At 36.1% G+C, this 16344-nt stretch overlaps 1 protein-coding gene across 2 annotated transcripts; it reads right to left on the reverse strand.

Moving 5' to 3' along the window:
• Positions 1-12202: 12202 nt before the first annotated feature.
• On the reverse strand, positions 12203-14479 carry LOC147283808 (L-type lectin-domain containing receptor kinase IV.1-like). Of its 2 annotated transcripts, XM_086245209.1 has the most exons (2): positions 13540-14479; positions 12203-13464 (listed from the first exon to the last, which is right to left on the reverse strand). In XM_086245209.1, exons 1-2 carry the CDS (start codon positions 14381-14383, stop codon positions 12395-12397), a joined length of 1914 nt encoding a protein of 637 aa, XP_086101335.1. In that variant the 5' UTR covers positions 14384-14479; the 3' UTR covers positions 12203-12394. The 2 variants fall into 2 exon arrangements, with proteins under 2 accessions (XP_086101335.1, XP_086101334.1); XM_086245208.1 differs by having other exon boundaries at positions 12203-14479.
• Between the last annotated feature and the right edge of the window lie 1865 nt (positions 14480-16344).

Genomic DNA, 16344 nt, shown 5'->3' on the forward strand with positions numbered 1-16344 from the left:
TGACTTCATGTAAGTTATAGCGAAATGTCGAAATTTTGAGAAATTTTACAAAAACACACTAGCTTCATAATCGAAATTTCGCCGAAATTTTTACGAAAAATAAGGGATATGTGATAAAATTTCGGGATCCCAAAAAAATGAAAATTTCGGCAAAATTTTTCCAAAATTTTTGAAATTTCATTTCTTGACTATAGATATGTTGATGAAACCATGAGGATGGGGAGGGATGATAAAGGCAACATTTTCATACTGGAGAGATCACAAGAAAGTTCGTTTTAAGCATCACGGCTCAGCTCATCATTATAAACTTTCGGGTTCAAGATCAGTTTTGGAGGGTGCATTCATTATTGATGTAATACTATAACTAATGTATCACTAGACAATTTTTGTAACCCATGTAGGCATAAGAGCACAGCTCAATAATCAAGGTGAAAAGCAAATAATATGTTCTTTAAATTCTTAAAAGTTAAAAGTATGTTCCAATCATATACCTTAAGGGGTGAATAGGTTAAAATACAATTCTTTGATTCAATTTAATCTACGCGCCCAAACTCAAAACCTTTCAAGTAGGTGCCTACAAATGATATTTGATAACAACAATGCTACAAGTGGCTTAGCATATGAAAGAGATCTACTAATCCACCTTTTGGCCAACAAATTAAATACACGAGCTCTCAAGATTATATTCAATTTGATATGCATTATTCAGAAAGTAAATCTCAAAATACATTTCATCAACCAAATTAGACATATATATATGTGAATTACAATTAGCACATATACAAATATATATATAAATATATTGTTTATTCCATTCAACAAATTTGTCAAGCACATATTCACAACATATAATGTGTGCCCCTAAAATTTTTTTAGAATTTATTTTAAAGTCATCTGATTTTTTTGTGATTTTTCAGAATTTTTCAGAATTTATTGTATTTTTGATGAATTGTTTTAAACTATTGTTAATTTATGTAATTTATTTGAAAATATTAGAAACACTAGGAATTTACTTGAAAATTAATGGAAGAAAAATTGTGAATTTGAAGTCATAAAAAATACTACTGATTGAGATGAATCGATAGGATTTTTTAACATTTTTTAGAGCTAGGGAGTATTTTGGCAAAGTTTTTGATCTTGTACGTTAGGTTTTATGTAGACACATCAGACCAACGAGAAGGGACCACATATGGATGTGCAGCGTGTAAGAACCTATTTGAGTTAGCAACCTATTTAATCACTTATACAACTAAGAATTCAAGTGGGAGACTAACTTGTACAGCCTGGTACTTAAGGTGAAGTAGGAATTCTAATTAACAAGGAATACCTATTGCATAAGGTTATGAAATCCAGAGGTGATAAGGCTGACTTCGGGTATTTCTTTATGGCCAAGAAACCTAGGAGTTGTCACCTATAAATATACAGCCAGGGTCCCCTCTCTTATGTACCATTAAAAGCATAAAAGATCCTACCCCATATAGGCAGTGCAAATAAAGATACAGAGAGAGAGGAAGATTCACGGCTGGTTTTGGCATTGTATCAAACACTTTGACTGCATCTTGATTCTCACGAGCTATCTGCAATGGCATCACAAGGTAAGTGCCTTTATACCTGCATATTAAGAAATCCAACATGTGGTATCAGAGCAAGGTTCTATGCATCTAAAGGCCTATTTTGTGAAGTCAATATATATGCATGCTTGCGTGGTTGCTCTGTAAAGAATTTTGTTTGCAGAAGTGCAGTTTGATTAATTTTTGATCTTAGAATTTATATATGTATGCTAAAGAAAGTCACGAGTTAATTTCTTGCTTTTGTGTTTCTTTAGTTTTGATGAGTTAGATATATATAGGTGTTAACCATCAATATATGATTGTTTATTTACAAGATTGATTGACAGCAATTTGCATATATATATTTATATAAAATCTGATTGTTGACTTACAAGTTGCCATGTAAAGCATAAACTATATAGTTGTTTATATATTTGTTTTTTCCTTCCTGTATAAGTATATTCTGCAATAAAGAATAACCCATAAAGTTGTCATGTCTTGATTAAAGGCAATTGCTTTATGCTTGGTCCACAGATAAGCATGAATCAATTGTTATTAATCAATTCAAAGCATTAAATGACAAGATTGCATCATGAGAGACTATCATTGACTTTTCTGCTCACAAGTGTGAACTCAATTGAGAAATATCTCATGATGGAACAAGATGATGTATAAACTGGTATGTATATCAGAATCTTTTCAGTCCACAGATGAAAGTTTTGATAAAGGTTGGTCATATCAGTTTATATTGTTAGTCTTGTAAAAGGAAACAAACATGTATGATAATTCAGTCCACAGATGGTTGTCATTCATGAATAAAGTTTTGGGGTTAACGTATTTTCTTATATATTGTGAACTCTATATTTCAGTTGTGAATCCTTCTATCAACTCCATTGAGCCCTTGACTGGTGACAATTTTAAGAAGTGGAAGAGATACTTAGAGATAGCTTTAGGTCTCCTAGACCATGACTTAGCCCTAAGGGAAGACAAACCTCCAGAATTCACTGAGGAAAGCACTGTTGAATAGAGGTTTAAATTCGAGAGATGGGAGAAGGCTAATAGGATGTGTTTGCTGATAATGAAGAAGTCCATGTCAGAGACAATTTGTGGAGGTATTCCTGAATCCGAGAGTGCAAGGGAGTATCTGGAAGCTATAAGTCAAAAATTTAAGGAACCCTAGAAGGCAGAAACTGGGGATTTAATGTGCAAGCTTACCAACATGAGGCATGATGGATTGGAAGACATCATAGTGTATCTCTTCGGCATGAATGAACTTGCAACAAAGCTGTAAGCCCTAGACATTCCCATAGCTGATCCATTCCTAGTTCACCTAGCCATGAACTCACTTTCTGCACCTTTTGAGCAGCTAAAGATAATCTATAATGCTCAAAGGGAGAACTGGGATATGGATGAACTCATTGGTATTTGTGTTCAAGAACAGACTAGGATGAAGAAGGAGAAGGAGTCCAACCATGTGCATCTCACTACCAATGTTCCCAAACACAATTCAGCCAAACCAAATCATGCTGCTGCCAACCATAAGGCTAATCCTCATCCTAAGAGGTCTAACATCTTAAAACCAAACAAAACTACTGATTTTAAATGTTATTTCTGTGATAAGGCAGGACACCTCAAAAGGAATTGCACTAGGTATAAAAAGTGGGTAGAGAAAAAGGCAACTAAAGGAAAATTAAATTCTGTTCTAGTTTGTTTTGAGTCAAGTTCTATAACTGTCCCTTCAAATTCCTGGTGGATTGACACTGGTTCTTCAATCCATGTTTCTACTTCTATGCAGGACTTCGTAAGCCAGAAGACACCAAGTAAAGAGCAAGCTTATGTCTTCGTAGGGAATGGCAAGAAGGTTCCAGTCCATGCAGTAGGAAGTGTTAGGCTTCAATTAGGTTTAGGTTTTCAATTAGAATTGGAAAATGTTGCTTTTGTACCTTCCATGAGAAGGAATTTGATTTCAGTTTCTCAACTAGTTAGGAAAAATTTCCATTTTGAATTTTTTGCTATGGGATTTGATTTATTTCAAAATAAAGTTTTAGTTGGCAATGGTTTTCTAGTTGATAATCTTTTTCAGTTGAATTGTGCTTCTAATTTTTCTATTTTTAATGTTGATTTAACTGGACAAAAACGCATTCAACATCATGAAATCTCTTTAAGATTGTGGCACAAGAGATTAGGCCACATATCTAAGGAGAGAATGCAACTTCTAGTCAAAGAGGAAATTCTTCCTTACTTAGACTTTACAGATTATGGAGATTGTATTGAATGCATTAAAGGAAAATTGACAAACACTAGAAAACTAGGATCCACACGCAGTCAAGGACTTTTATAGATTATTCACACTGACATTTGTGGTCCTTTCCCAACTGAAACTCTAGAAGGTCATAGGTATTTCATTACTTTTATTGATGACTACTTAAGATTCTGCTATCTCTACCTAATACCAACTAAATCTAGTGCATTTGAGGTGTTTAAAGTATACAAAACAGAAGTTGAAAATCAGTTAAACTTAAAGATTAAGGTGTTAAGATCTGATAGGGGAGGAGAATACTATGGCAGGTATGATGAGCAAGGAAGACATCCTTCTCCATTGGCTCGTTATCTGCAAGATTGTGGTATTGTTGCACAATACACAAATCCTGGAACACCTAAGCAAAATGGTGTTGCTGAGAGAAGAAATAGAACACTAAAGGACATGGTTAGAAGCATGATCTGCAACACTGACTTACCTAAATTCCTATGGGGAGATGCTATCAAAACAACCAATTACATAGTAAATAGAGTGCCTAGCAAAGCAGTTTCTAAAACACCTTTCGAGTTGTGGAATGCAAGGAAACCTAGCCTAAACCACCAGCATGTTTGGGGCTGCAAAGCTGAAGCTAAAATATATAATCCAGACTTAGCCAAGTTAGATCCTAAGACTGTAAGTTGTAGGTTTATTGGCTATGCAGATAGGACTAAAGGTTTTTGTTTCTATTGCCCTCATCACACCAATAGGATTGTAGAAACAAGGAAAGCAAAATTTATAGAGTTTGATTGTGGTGGTGTAGAAGTAAATACAGATTTTGTTTTTGAAGAGGAAGGGGATATAGGTTCAGTTTTAGACAATACTGCTGCCAACACTTCTGATCCTATTTTGACTTATCCTTTTTCTAGTTTGCCATTACCTAATAACAATGACAGACTTCAGATAGACAATCCTAATATGGAAGTTGTAAATGAAGAGCCAAACATTAATGTCTTGCAGCCACAACAAGGAGGGGTTAGAAGATCCAATAGGGAGAGAAGACCTACTACACATCCGGACTTTGTGTACTTAAATGAAACTAATTTTGATGACTTTGTTTTTGAGGATCCTATCAATTATAAACAAGCAATGGCTGCTGAACATTCTGGTCAGTGGCTAGAGGCTATGCAAAGTGAGTTGCAATCTATGAGACACAACAAAGTATGGGAGTTAGTAGCGCCGAGACAAGGTTTGAAGCCCATAGGGTGTAAGTGGGTATTTAAAACTAAGAGAGACTCTAAGGGAAATGTAGAAAGACATAAGGCAAGGTTGGTGGCTAAAGGGTTTACACAGCAAGAAGGGATTGATTTTAATGAAACCTTTTCTTTAGTTTCATCTAAGGATGCTTTTAGGGTCATCATGGCTTTAGTGGCCCATTTTGATTTATTCTTGCATCAGATGGATGTCAAAACTGCATTCCTTAATGGTGAGTTGACTGAGGAGATATATATGCAGCAGCCAGAAGGTTTCATAGTAGAAGGGAGTGAACATTTGGTGTGTAGGTTAAAGAAATCTATATATGGACTAAAGCAGGCTTCTCGGCAGTGGTATTTGAAGTTTGATGGTATTATTACTTCTCATGGTTTTGTTGAGAACAAGCTAGATGAATTTATATATTTGAAATTCAGTGGGAGTAAGTTCATTTTTCTTGTTCTTTATGTGGATGACATACTGTTGGCTAGTAGTGATGAGAGTCTTTTGCATGAAACTAAGGATTTTCTGTCCAATAATTTTGATATGAAAGATTTAGGTGAAGCTGCCTATGTCTTGGGGATTGAAATTCACAGAGATAGAGCTAGAGGGTTACTAGGCTTGTCACAAAAGGCTTATATAGAAAAGGTATTGAAGAAATTCAATTTGGCAAACAGTCATGGTGTTGAGGTTCCTATCTCAAAGGGGGATAAGTTAAGTAAGAAAGACAGTCCAAAGAATGAAGCTGAGAGAGCAGAAATGAAGGAGAAACCATATGCTTCAGTAGTGGGAAGCATCATGTATGCATAAGTGTGTACACGACCTGATTTGGCTTTCCCAATCAGTGTTTTAGGAAGATACCAATCTGATTCAGGACTTGCACATTGGAAGGCTGCTAAGAAGGTGTTGAGATACTTACAAAGAACTAAAGAGCACATGTTAGTTTTTAAAAGGGGAGATGTTTTAGAACTGGTTGGTTATCTAGATTCTGATTTCGCAGGTTGCAAAGACACTTCAAAGTCAACCTCTAGTTTTGTTTTCATGTTAGGAGGGGGTGCTGTAGCTTGGAAGAGTGTAAAACAGTCCACTGTGGCTACTTCCACAATGAATGCAGAGTTTGTGGCGTGTTATGAAGCTACTGTCCATGCCATTTGGTTGAGAAACTTTATTCTAGACCTAAGAGTAATCAGCAGCATAGCAAGACCAATTCAGTTATATTGTGATAACAATGCAGCAGTTTTCTTTTGCAAAAACAATAAGAGGTCTTCGGGTATCAAGCACATTGACACTAAATATCTGCTGGTAAGGGAGAAGGTTAGAGAAGGGCTCACAAAGATTGATTACATAAGCACAACAGAGATGTTGGCTGATCCATTGAATAAGGCAATACCAAATTCAGTTTTCCTACAGCATATCAAGAACATTGGTGTTCTGTCAAGTTTTGAAGATGCTTTGAGTTAGTGGGAGCTGTCTAATGATGATTTTGTTTTGACAGTTTTGTTTTATTTTCGAAACTTTTGATATATTATTTGGTTTTGGATTAGTTAACAATTTTAAGTTTTTCATTTTGAGTATTACAATATATATGACAGATGTTTTTATTTAAGGAGCTTACTATTAAGCACTAAGGAAGATTACATTGTAATCATTAAAGAGGACCAAGTTATGACCAGTGAGATTCTTCACAATTCAGCTCACTTGTCATACAATTTTAATTCATAACTTGTTGGTACTTTGTGTAATTGTTATTGCTTATGGTGGTTATAGGTGGATGACACCATCGTATTGGAAATCATGTCTATAGCCCTATGAGTATATAATGATCAACAATGAGTTTGAAATAGGTATAGTTACAGGTTGTTTCCCTAATTGTGCACATAAGGAAATCGATTTTTAGTTGCAAAGAAAAGTGTAAATAGGTGTGGCACTCAAGTGGGAGAATGTAAGAACCTATTTGAGTTAGCAACCTATTTAATCACTTATAGAACTAAGAATTCAAGTGGGAGACTAACTTGTACAGCCTGATACTTAAGGTGAAGTAGGAATTCTAATTAACAAGGAATACCTATTGCATAAGGTTATGGAATCTAGAGGTGATAAGGCTGACTTCGGGTATTTCTTTATGGGCAAGAAACCTAGGAGTTGTCACCTATAAATATACAGCCAGGGTCCCCTCTCTTATGTACAATTACAAGCATAAAAGATCCTACCCCATATAAGTAGTGCAAATAGAGATACAGAGAGAGAGAGAGGAAGACTCACGGCTGGTTTTGGCCTTGTATCAAACACTTTGACTGCATCTTGATTCTCACGAGCTATCTGCAATGGCATCATAAGGTAAGTGCCTTTATACCTGCATATTAAGAAATCCAACACAGCGATGTCAGAATTTCCACATGCTGACCAGTGTCACTTAATAGGACGCAATAGAGAAGATGACATATCACCCTAGCCAGTTGGGGTGCTTTGGTTGGCTTGTTCGCAAATGACATGCCAGATTGCATGACCTGATTGGTCAGCTTCGTATGACATGTCACATTTTTTTGTGAAACAACTCTAAACGGTACATTTTTGTGCTCTCTAACTCGTTTTATTCAGCATCGGTCTGCTAGATCTCCGCATTGACCGGATTCGCCCAAAAGCTACCATTGAAAACCTGAGACTTGAAAACCTATATTAGAAGTTTCAAAAGGTGCATCCTACACCCTAATTATTAAACCCGAAATTTATACCCTAAAAAGTCTTTGGTACATTTCTTTTGTACCAATACGTTATACATTTTATTCCGACCAATTTATGAGTTGTTAATTATATTTTGGCTCAATTACAATTTACCCCTACAAACTATAGGGGTGATTTTAAAATGGTCCACAAACAAAAAAATCTTTCAAGCGTGTCCATCAGCTTTCATAGATTATGAAACGCTAGTGTTTCCATCCAATTTTCTGTTAAGTGCCAGCATGGAGTGCCACGTGGATTTTTTTTAATGACATGGAGTGTCACGTGGAGATAAAAATAATAAAAACTTACAAAAATATTTTATAATATTAAAAACTAGGGTTAAATACATTTTTAGTCCACGAACTTTGGGCGGTTTCTCAATTTGGTCCACCAATTTTAAAACGTGACAAAAATAACTCCGAATTATCCAATTTGTGTCAATTCAAGATTTTCAGTCCAAATATCTAATGGAGGCTGACGTGGCCGTTAAACGCTGACGTGGCGCACTGAATGTGCGCCAAGTGTCACCTCTTTTATTTTATTTTCAGATTTTTTCTATTTTTCTATTTTTATAAACTTTAAAAATTAATTAAAAATAGCTCCGGACTCATAAAAATACACGAAAAATTTCTACGACCTCGTCTTGACTAGTACTAATTTATTATGGGGCCAAATTATCAATTTGCCCTTTGAGAGTTTCCAGAAAATTTGGGAAGTCCAAATTTATTTCTAAAAAATTAAAATACTCTATACTCTTTGGAAATTCATAGAATAATCTCCCGAGCTCCAAAAAATACGAGGTTGGCACCGTTGGTCTTCTAAAAACTAACACTACCTTTCTCGTGAACACTTGCTACCCAAAAGACCTCTCGGTCTTAGAGGAAAATTTATTTTCCTCTATAAAATAAATTTTTTTTAATTTTTTAGAAATAAATTTGGACTTCCCAAATTTTCTGGAAACTCTCAAAGGGAAAATTAGTAATTTGACCCATAATAAATTAGTACTAGTCAAGACGAGGTCGTAGGAATATTTCGTGAATTTTTATGAGTCTGGAGCTATTTTTAATTAATTTTTAAAGTTTCTAAAAATAGAAAAATAGAAAAAATCCGAAAATAAAATAAAAGAAGTGAGACGTGGCGCACGCCACGTTAGCGTTTAAAGGCCACGTCAGCCTCCGTTAGATATTTGGACGGAAGATCCTGAATTGACACAAATTGGATAATTCGAGGTTATTTTTGTCACGTTTTAAAATTGGTGGACCAAATTGAGAAACCGCCCAAAGTTTGTGGACCAAAAATGTATTTAACCTTAAAAACTAAAAAAAATTAAAACAAAAAAATCCCTACCTCCCATCTTCTTTGATGGATCTCTACCAGAAAATTACAAAAGATTTTTTTTTTTCTTTCTTCTTCACCCACATAGGCTCACAACCATTCTTCTTCTAGCATCCTCCTCCTCCCTCAACCAAACTCAGTAGGTAACCCAAGCCACCCACCGCCGGCAGCCGTCGACGGTGCCCCTCCCCTTCCCCCCGCTGGTTTTCCCCACACCAGCCTACCCCGCCTTCTTTCTCTTTCTCTCACTCATCTCTTATCTCTCTCATTCTCTCTCTCACTCTCCCTCAGATCTGAAGGTTGTTAATATATACAAGTTTGTGAGAATTGGAGTGGTAGGGGATCTGTAAGGGTGTGGTGGGTAAAGGAGGAGGAAGAAAATATGGGTGAGGACTGTTGGGTTCTCCTTGAAAAATAAGAAAAAGATGAAAAGATTTGTTTAAAAGTTGAATTTTGGGATTATGATTATGGATTTATGGATCACAGAGGAGCTACTTTAATGGAATTTTTTTTTTTTGGTTTGTGTAAGGGGTGCATAATCCTTTCCTCCTCACTCCATTCTGGCATTCCCTTATGTAATTGATGTAATTGGGGGACGAAAAAAAATTAAAAATAACAAAATCACAAAAACACGGGCTCGTTTGGTTCGTCGGACTGTACTGACTAATTTATGTTGGATAATATTAATCTATTCCGGAGAGTATTGACTGTTTATCCAGAATATTATCAGGCGTTTGGTACTGTTCCGAATAAACAGTCTAACTAAGTTATACTGTGTTTGATGCTCCATCGGATAGTAGTGAATCAAACTATTTTTTTTAATTCTTTGATAACTTAGTGAAAATTGAAATTCATATGACACGTATTATTTTTGGCAAGAATCATATGACAAGAAATTTTTGTTTCTTTTGTTTTTGCCAAGATCTATAGGACAAGAGGACATGAACTAACTCATTTTGAAGAAAAACAAAACCCTATTTGAAGAAAAAATCATAACCTAATTCCCATAAAGATGTAATAAAATCTATTGAATAAATCTAAAAGAAAATGAAAAATAATTAAACAAGAAGAAATTGTTATGGTCAGGACCTAACAAATAAATAAATAAACGAATATATATTAAAAAAAATAAGAAAGAAATCAGTAGGCTTATATTGATGGACTTGAACAATTTTGTATCATATATTATAGGCTGTCCTAATGATTCAACCATGTCTTTTCATCTCATTCAAAGAGCAAAATTGCTTCCGACCCGAGAAAAAAAATTGCTCCCTTCATTAATTAGCAAAGACTCAAGGGAATTTGCTACCATGTTGTGGTTTCTGAGAAAAGAACAGAGAATAAGCATATTGGAGAGAGTATGAGAGAGAGAGGGAGTGAGAGATGAATACCTGGAGAATAGTGAAGAGAATAACTTGTGGAGAAGATAGCAGAGAAGAACCCTAGGAAGAAGAAGATGAAAAGAGCGTCTGTTGGTTTTTATTTTCCCAAGTCTTTATAAATAAGCATGTATTATCTAATCCTGGGTGTGTGAGTTGTATTAGTTAGTCAGGTAAGGAGAGTATTAAAAGCCCAGTCCGGTTTACATAGTCAAATAATTAAATAATACAAGTTGACACCAAACAACTGATATGGACTATTTACTCCTATCCAGAGTCTAATACGATGTACCAAACATGCCCAAAGGTTGATGGTTTGTTTGTTCGCCTCCTTTCATGACTCATGGAAAAGTCCAAAAAAAAATTAAAGAAGTCCCCCATGGACTCTTGAACCCGTTGTGCCTCCTTTACATCATTCATCCAACCTAAAAATTAAATCTTTCCATTCCTAACAGTATTTTCTTTGGGAAAATAGAAATTCAATGAAGGAAAAATGGAGTAATTGATTGGAAATTTGACATCTTTTATTTTCTGCTTGGATGTATTTTTGTGGGTATTCATAATCTGGGGTTGGCAAAAAAAAATATAAGAAGAAGCCCACCCATCCCTCCTTGCATCCCAAGCCCACCCGTAACCCACCTCCATCTTACTAGCCGCCAGCTCCCCTTCCCTGCCGGCATGTGTACAGTAGCAGTTTTTCGAGGAGCGCGAAACGGCGTCGTCGTCGGCCTCTGAGTCTAACAAGCTGGGGAGAGAGAAGCAGAGGTGGGCTTTGGGTTTTGGTTTGGGTCGATGAAGGTTTGGATTGATTTTTGGTTTCAGAGGGAGAGAGGTCAGAGGTTTGCCAGTGAAGATGGCGACTTTCGAGGGTTGGATTGTGGCCTGGGGGCTGCTGCCTTCTAGTAAAGATGCACCGAAGAGGATGGGAAGTAGGAATTTTTTTGTGTTAAATTTTTTTTTTAATTAATTTTAGTTTTTAATATTATAAAATATTTTTGTAATTTTTTATTATTTTTATCTCCACGTGCACTCCACATCATTAAAAAAATCCACGTGGCACTCCATTCTGGCATTTAATGGAAAATTGGATGGAAACACTAACGTTTCATAATTTATGAAAGCTGATGGATGCGCGTGAAATATTTTTTTTGTTTGTGGACTATCTTGACATCACCCATATAGTTCGTAGGGGTAAATTGGAACCTTATATTTTAGTTGTATCAAATATGTTGATTGATATAGTTTGACTATACCAATACGTGGAGGGAAGGGTAGGGTAGGGTAGGGTAGGGTGGGGTGGGGCTGAATTTAGTTTTTATTTATTTATTGGTATAATTTCAGTTTAGTATCCTAATTTTCTCCAATTTTCAATTTAATACCATATGTTTGAGTTTTTTTTTTTATGTTTTTTTTTTTTTTTTTTTTTGAAAAAGAGGCCTTAGCCAATAGATTAATGAACGGTTACATCGCAAGTGAGAGTGGGAAAATGCCACGAAGGACTATCTGCATTCCACACCACTTGGTCAATACAATCCAAACCGTAACGGGCTAAACTATGAGCCACGTTATTACAAGTACGAGGGACATAAGCACATGAGTACTCAAAATCATGGTCACGTTTCTATTGGGTCTATGGAAGAAAATCAATTTTTGAGGGGTCTGAAAAAGAAAATCATTCTCAATCTCTAATTCTTTATCATTTGATTTATTAAACGTGACATACTAAGCAGACATAAATCAGTACACGAGCAGACATTACAGACAAGCTAACAAGCATCCTTACATACAATTAGTTGTTTTGCAGTGTACAGATTTTATATATAAACATTCAAACTTCAAAGGTGAATATAAACATATTCGTTGAGTATGGCTCTGTAAATTCAAGTTTGTGAGAGAATCCCAATTGTTTTGATTTTGAATCATCAGCGACCACCTGAGAGGAGTGAAGACTCTGAAACAAATGATGACATTGTAAAGTCATCTAAACCTTCATGGGGTGCAAACTCTAACCCACTGGCAGAGAGCCCAAGCAGTGACAACTCCGGCAGAACAATATCACCCTCCAAATACTGCACAACTTGGCGCATGCTTGGCCTAGCTGTAGGCACTGAATGTGAGCACAACAGCCCAAGCTTCAACACCAACTTCACCTCCTCATCTACAAACTCTGTGCCCATATTTGGATCTCTTGCCTCAAGAATGTCACTTCTTTTCCAACAAGAAAAAACCCAATCAACCAAAAGCACATCCTGATGTGGGCCTTGTCTCTGTATTGGTCTTCTTCCACAGGCAACTTCAAGCAAAAAGGCCCCAAAAGCAAACACATCTGTGTTGGTTGTGGCCTTGCCTGATCTTAAGTGCTCAGGTGCTAGATAGCCAAGTGTTCCAACTATGTGAGTGGTTTGAGGGTCTGTTCCATGGTCATATAGCCTTGCAAGCCCAAAATCTCCTAGCCTTGCATTCAATTCCCCATCTAGCAATACATTGCTGGCCTTCACATCTCTGTGAATCACAACTTGTTCCCATTCTTCATGGAGATAGAACAGCCCTGAAGCCACACCTCTGATGACTCTAAACCTCTGGCTCCAACTGAGAGTGACCACTGGGTTGTCATAAAGGTACTTGTCCAAGCTTCCATTAGGCATGTAGTCATAGACCAAGAGTAGCTCCCCTTTTCTTCTGCAATAGCCCAAGAGTTGTACTAAATTCCGGTGACGAAGCCGGCCAATGCTGACAATTTCTGCAACAAATTCCTTCATCCCCTGCCTTGATTCATATGAGACCCTCTTCACAGCAATCTCAATTTTGGAGGTGGATAATATGCCTCTATAGACCTTACCAAACCCCCCAGTTCCTAAAAGCTCATTTTCCCTAAACCCTTTTGTGGCAAAGTATAGTTCTTTGTATTTAAACCTCTGAGGCCCATACTGGAGCTCCCAATCTTCAAGCACTTCAGCAAACTTCTTCTTCCTTTTTATGGCATAAACTACACCTGAAATTGCAAGCAAAACCAAACTCACAGACATCACAGGCACACCAATGGTCAAAAGTTTAGACGTTTTTTTACCTCCTATCCGAGGCAGCTTGGGAAGTTGGGAGTGTAGAAAGTCTTGAGCCTGGCCATTGATCTCAAAGCTCCAGCCCAAAACATAATGGGATGTGAGGAATGAGCCAGTGGTGGAGGAGAATCCAACATACATGGTTTTGTTGAGGATTGGGGAAAGGTCAAGATTCAAAGACAAAAGTGGAATTTGGGGTTTGGCAAGATTGATTGGAGCCAAAGTTACATTGATTTGCTTCTGGGTACCATCATATTCCACCCAAACTTGCATTGGTTGCCCACTGATGAGAGTTAAGTTCTTAAACCCTTCATTGTTTTTCGCATAATATCCTGCTGAGGCAGATTTCTTAGAGACTAAGCCATTAACATCAATCCCAACATGGTTGTCATTGATGTCATTGAATTCGGGGTTGTCGATGATGTCAAGCTCCACAGCAAAAACATGATTAGTGTCATTTCCATTGTTGGTCTCATTGAAGAGGCCAAGGTACTGGCTTTGAAGAGCTCCCGGAAGCCCTCTTGTTTGAGCGATGACGAAAGCCATTCCATTGCCGCCCAGAGTTGCGTATTCTGGGAAGATAGCGAAGACAAAAGTGGTGGAGAAGGAGAAAGCAGTGGCATTGGAATATGATGAGTTCTTGAAGGCTACTGGGTTGGGGTAGAAGGCTTGGCCCTGTTTGTGTCTTGTGTGGTCTGTAAGTTCCAAAAGACCATTGGGTGTGACTCGTGCTATGCCGTCTAGGCTAAGATTAGCAGAACCAAAACCAATGAAGGTGAAACTCACATCTTCTTCAGCTGCTGATGCTGCTAAGCTTAGTAGTACTAGGAGTATTGCAAGCTTGAAAAACATGGCTGCTCTTGATTCTCAAGCCATGAACTTTCACATATCTTTCATTTTAAGTCTAGCATATTCATCATTGAAGTCGACATTCGAGAAGAAATATTGAGCAAGTCGTCCTCTTGGACCGTCATTGTCACAATAATGAAATAATTCCAATTTGAACGAATTAGTCTAACCACACTGAGTACACCATTTGAAGCTGAATCCAGGCTGGCTTGGTATACCACCAGTGCCGGTCCTGAAGGGGGGGCACTGAGTGCGACCGCCTAGGGCCCATTTTCAAGGTGAGCCCCAAATTTTTTTATATTATATATATATGTTAATATATATATTTAAAAATAAATTTCTACTGTAAAAAAAAAAAAAAAAAAAAAAAAAAAGCAAAGCTATAAACCGACTTGCCTACAGAGGCCCAAATGACTAAATCCAATGTCAGTAGAAAGAACTACACGGAGGCCCAATGTTAATGATCAATTAATTCAATTAATGTGATTCAGATTTCAAAAAACAAAAGTCTAGAAACTTTAAATTTACGTCCGACCCTTTATCCTTCTCTTTTATCAAAGAAAGAAGAAGATTTACAGCGATACAGTCTTTTCGCCTTCCGTCTTAGCAATAATGCTCTTGCTTCATTAAATAATAGATTTGAACAATTGAAAATATATGAAGGTATTTTTGAGTTTTTATTTAATTTAAATAAGTTAACTGAATTTGATGACAATGAATTAAAAAACTGTTGTGTTAACTAAATTAGATAGTTGGATTTTATTAAAGCTAATGGAAAGAGTGTGATGTTGCTGCTATTTTTCTTTTGTCAATTTATCATAGCTAATTTGAAATTATTATTGATGATTTTGTTTCTAGAAATGTTAGAAGAAGACCTTTTGTTAATGAAAGTATTATAATACATTGATTCCAAATTGTCAATTGTCAATTGTTTTACAAAAGTTCTCTTTATTATTTTTTATTTTTATTTTTTTTTTTACAACTAAAATTAAGGGCCTAATTTAGATTTTTGCCCTTAGGCCTTCCAAAATCAGGACCGGTCCTGTATACCACAAATCTCACTTGAAGAAGGAACCCTCCCAAAACAGTACTTCAAATATAAATATGCAGGACAAATTTGTTTGACGCAAAAAGACAAAAGAGAAGAAAGTTTCCATATTTGTGTCATTGTGTGTGTGTGATTTTTTTTCTTTTAACGACTTATTCACCATATTTGTGTCATTGTGTATGAAATACGCAGCAAGCGAACAATAGAGAGAATAACGAATTGAAGGCAAAACACAGTAGGTAGAGATATGATGTGCAACGAATACAAGTGCAACTATTTATTTATTATTATTATTATTATCATTTTTTATTTCTTTACAAATTTGTCAAATGATTGGTGAATTATAGGATTTTTTCAGATTATCAGGATCTGAGGCCAACAATAAAAATGAAGCTAGTTATTGACTTTTTATATATATTACTTGAGTTTAGCATATAAAAAATTTATAAAGCTGTTAACGTTAAGATCTGAGGTGGTTGTCTTTTTCTTTTATGAAGAGTAATTTTATTTCGGACTCTTTTTAATCATATTGTGTTTGTACCATGTTTGTGCGCTCGTGCCGACCATAGCCCATGTTGTCTTCCTCCCCTGTATGCAACAATTAATAATGTAAAGTCTTTATATTACCAATAGTCTATCTACTTTCACTCAAACATCAAATTAGTCCCTAAAATGCATTTTTAATCAATTTCATCCCTCATCTTTGCCAATATTGAACATCAATTTGGTCCCTAGACACCCTTTGAAAATTAGCCAAAACTTGCTCGGGATACGAAAAAATTATCCGATAATTCCTATGAACTCTTCTTGACTACTACTATTTTTATATGGGGTCAAATTATCAAATTAATTTTGTAGAAAATCCAAAATTCCCAAACTAATTCCCCAAATTTTCTAGAAAATGTTAAACGTCAAT

This window comes from Dryas octopetala, chromosome 5 (assembly GCF_963921425.1).
Source record: "Dryas octopetala chromosome 5, drDryOcto1.1, whole genome shotgun sequence".
Lineage (NCBI taxonomy): Eukaryota > Viridiplantae > Streptophyta > Magnoliopsida > Rosales > Rosaceae > Dryas > Dryas octopetala.

Excerpts from the sequence above, each read along its gene's own strand:
- LOC147283808 (XM_086245208.1), bottom strand. The coding sequence starts at position 14,383 with ATGTTTTTCAAGCTTGCAATACTCCTAGTACTACTAAGCTTAGCAGCA.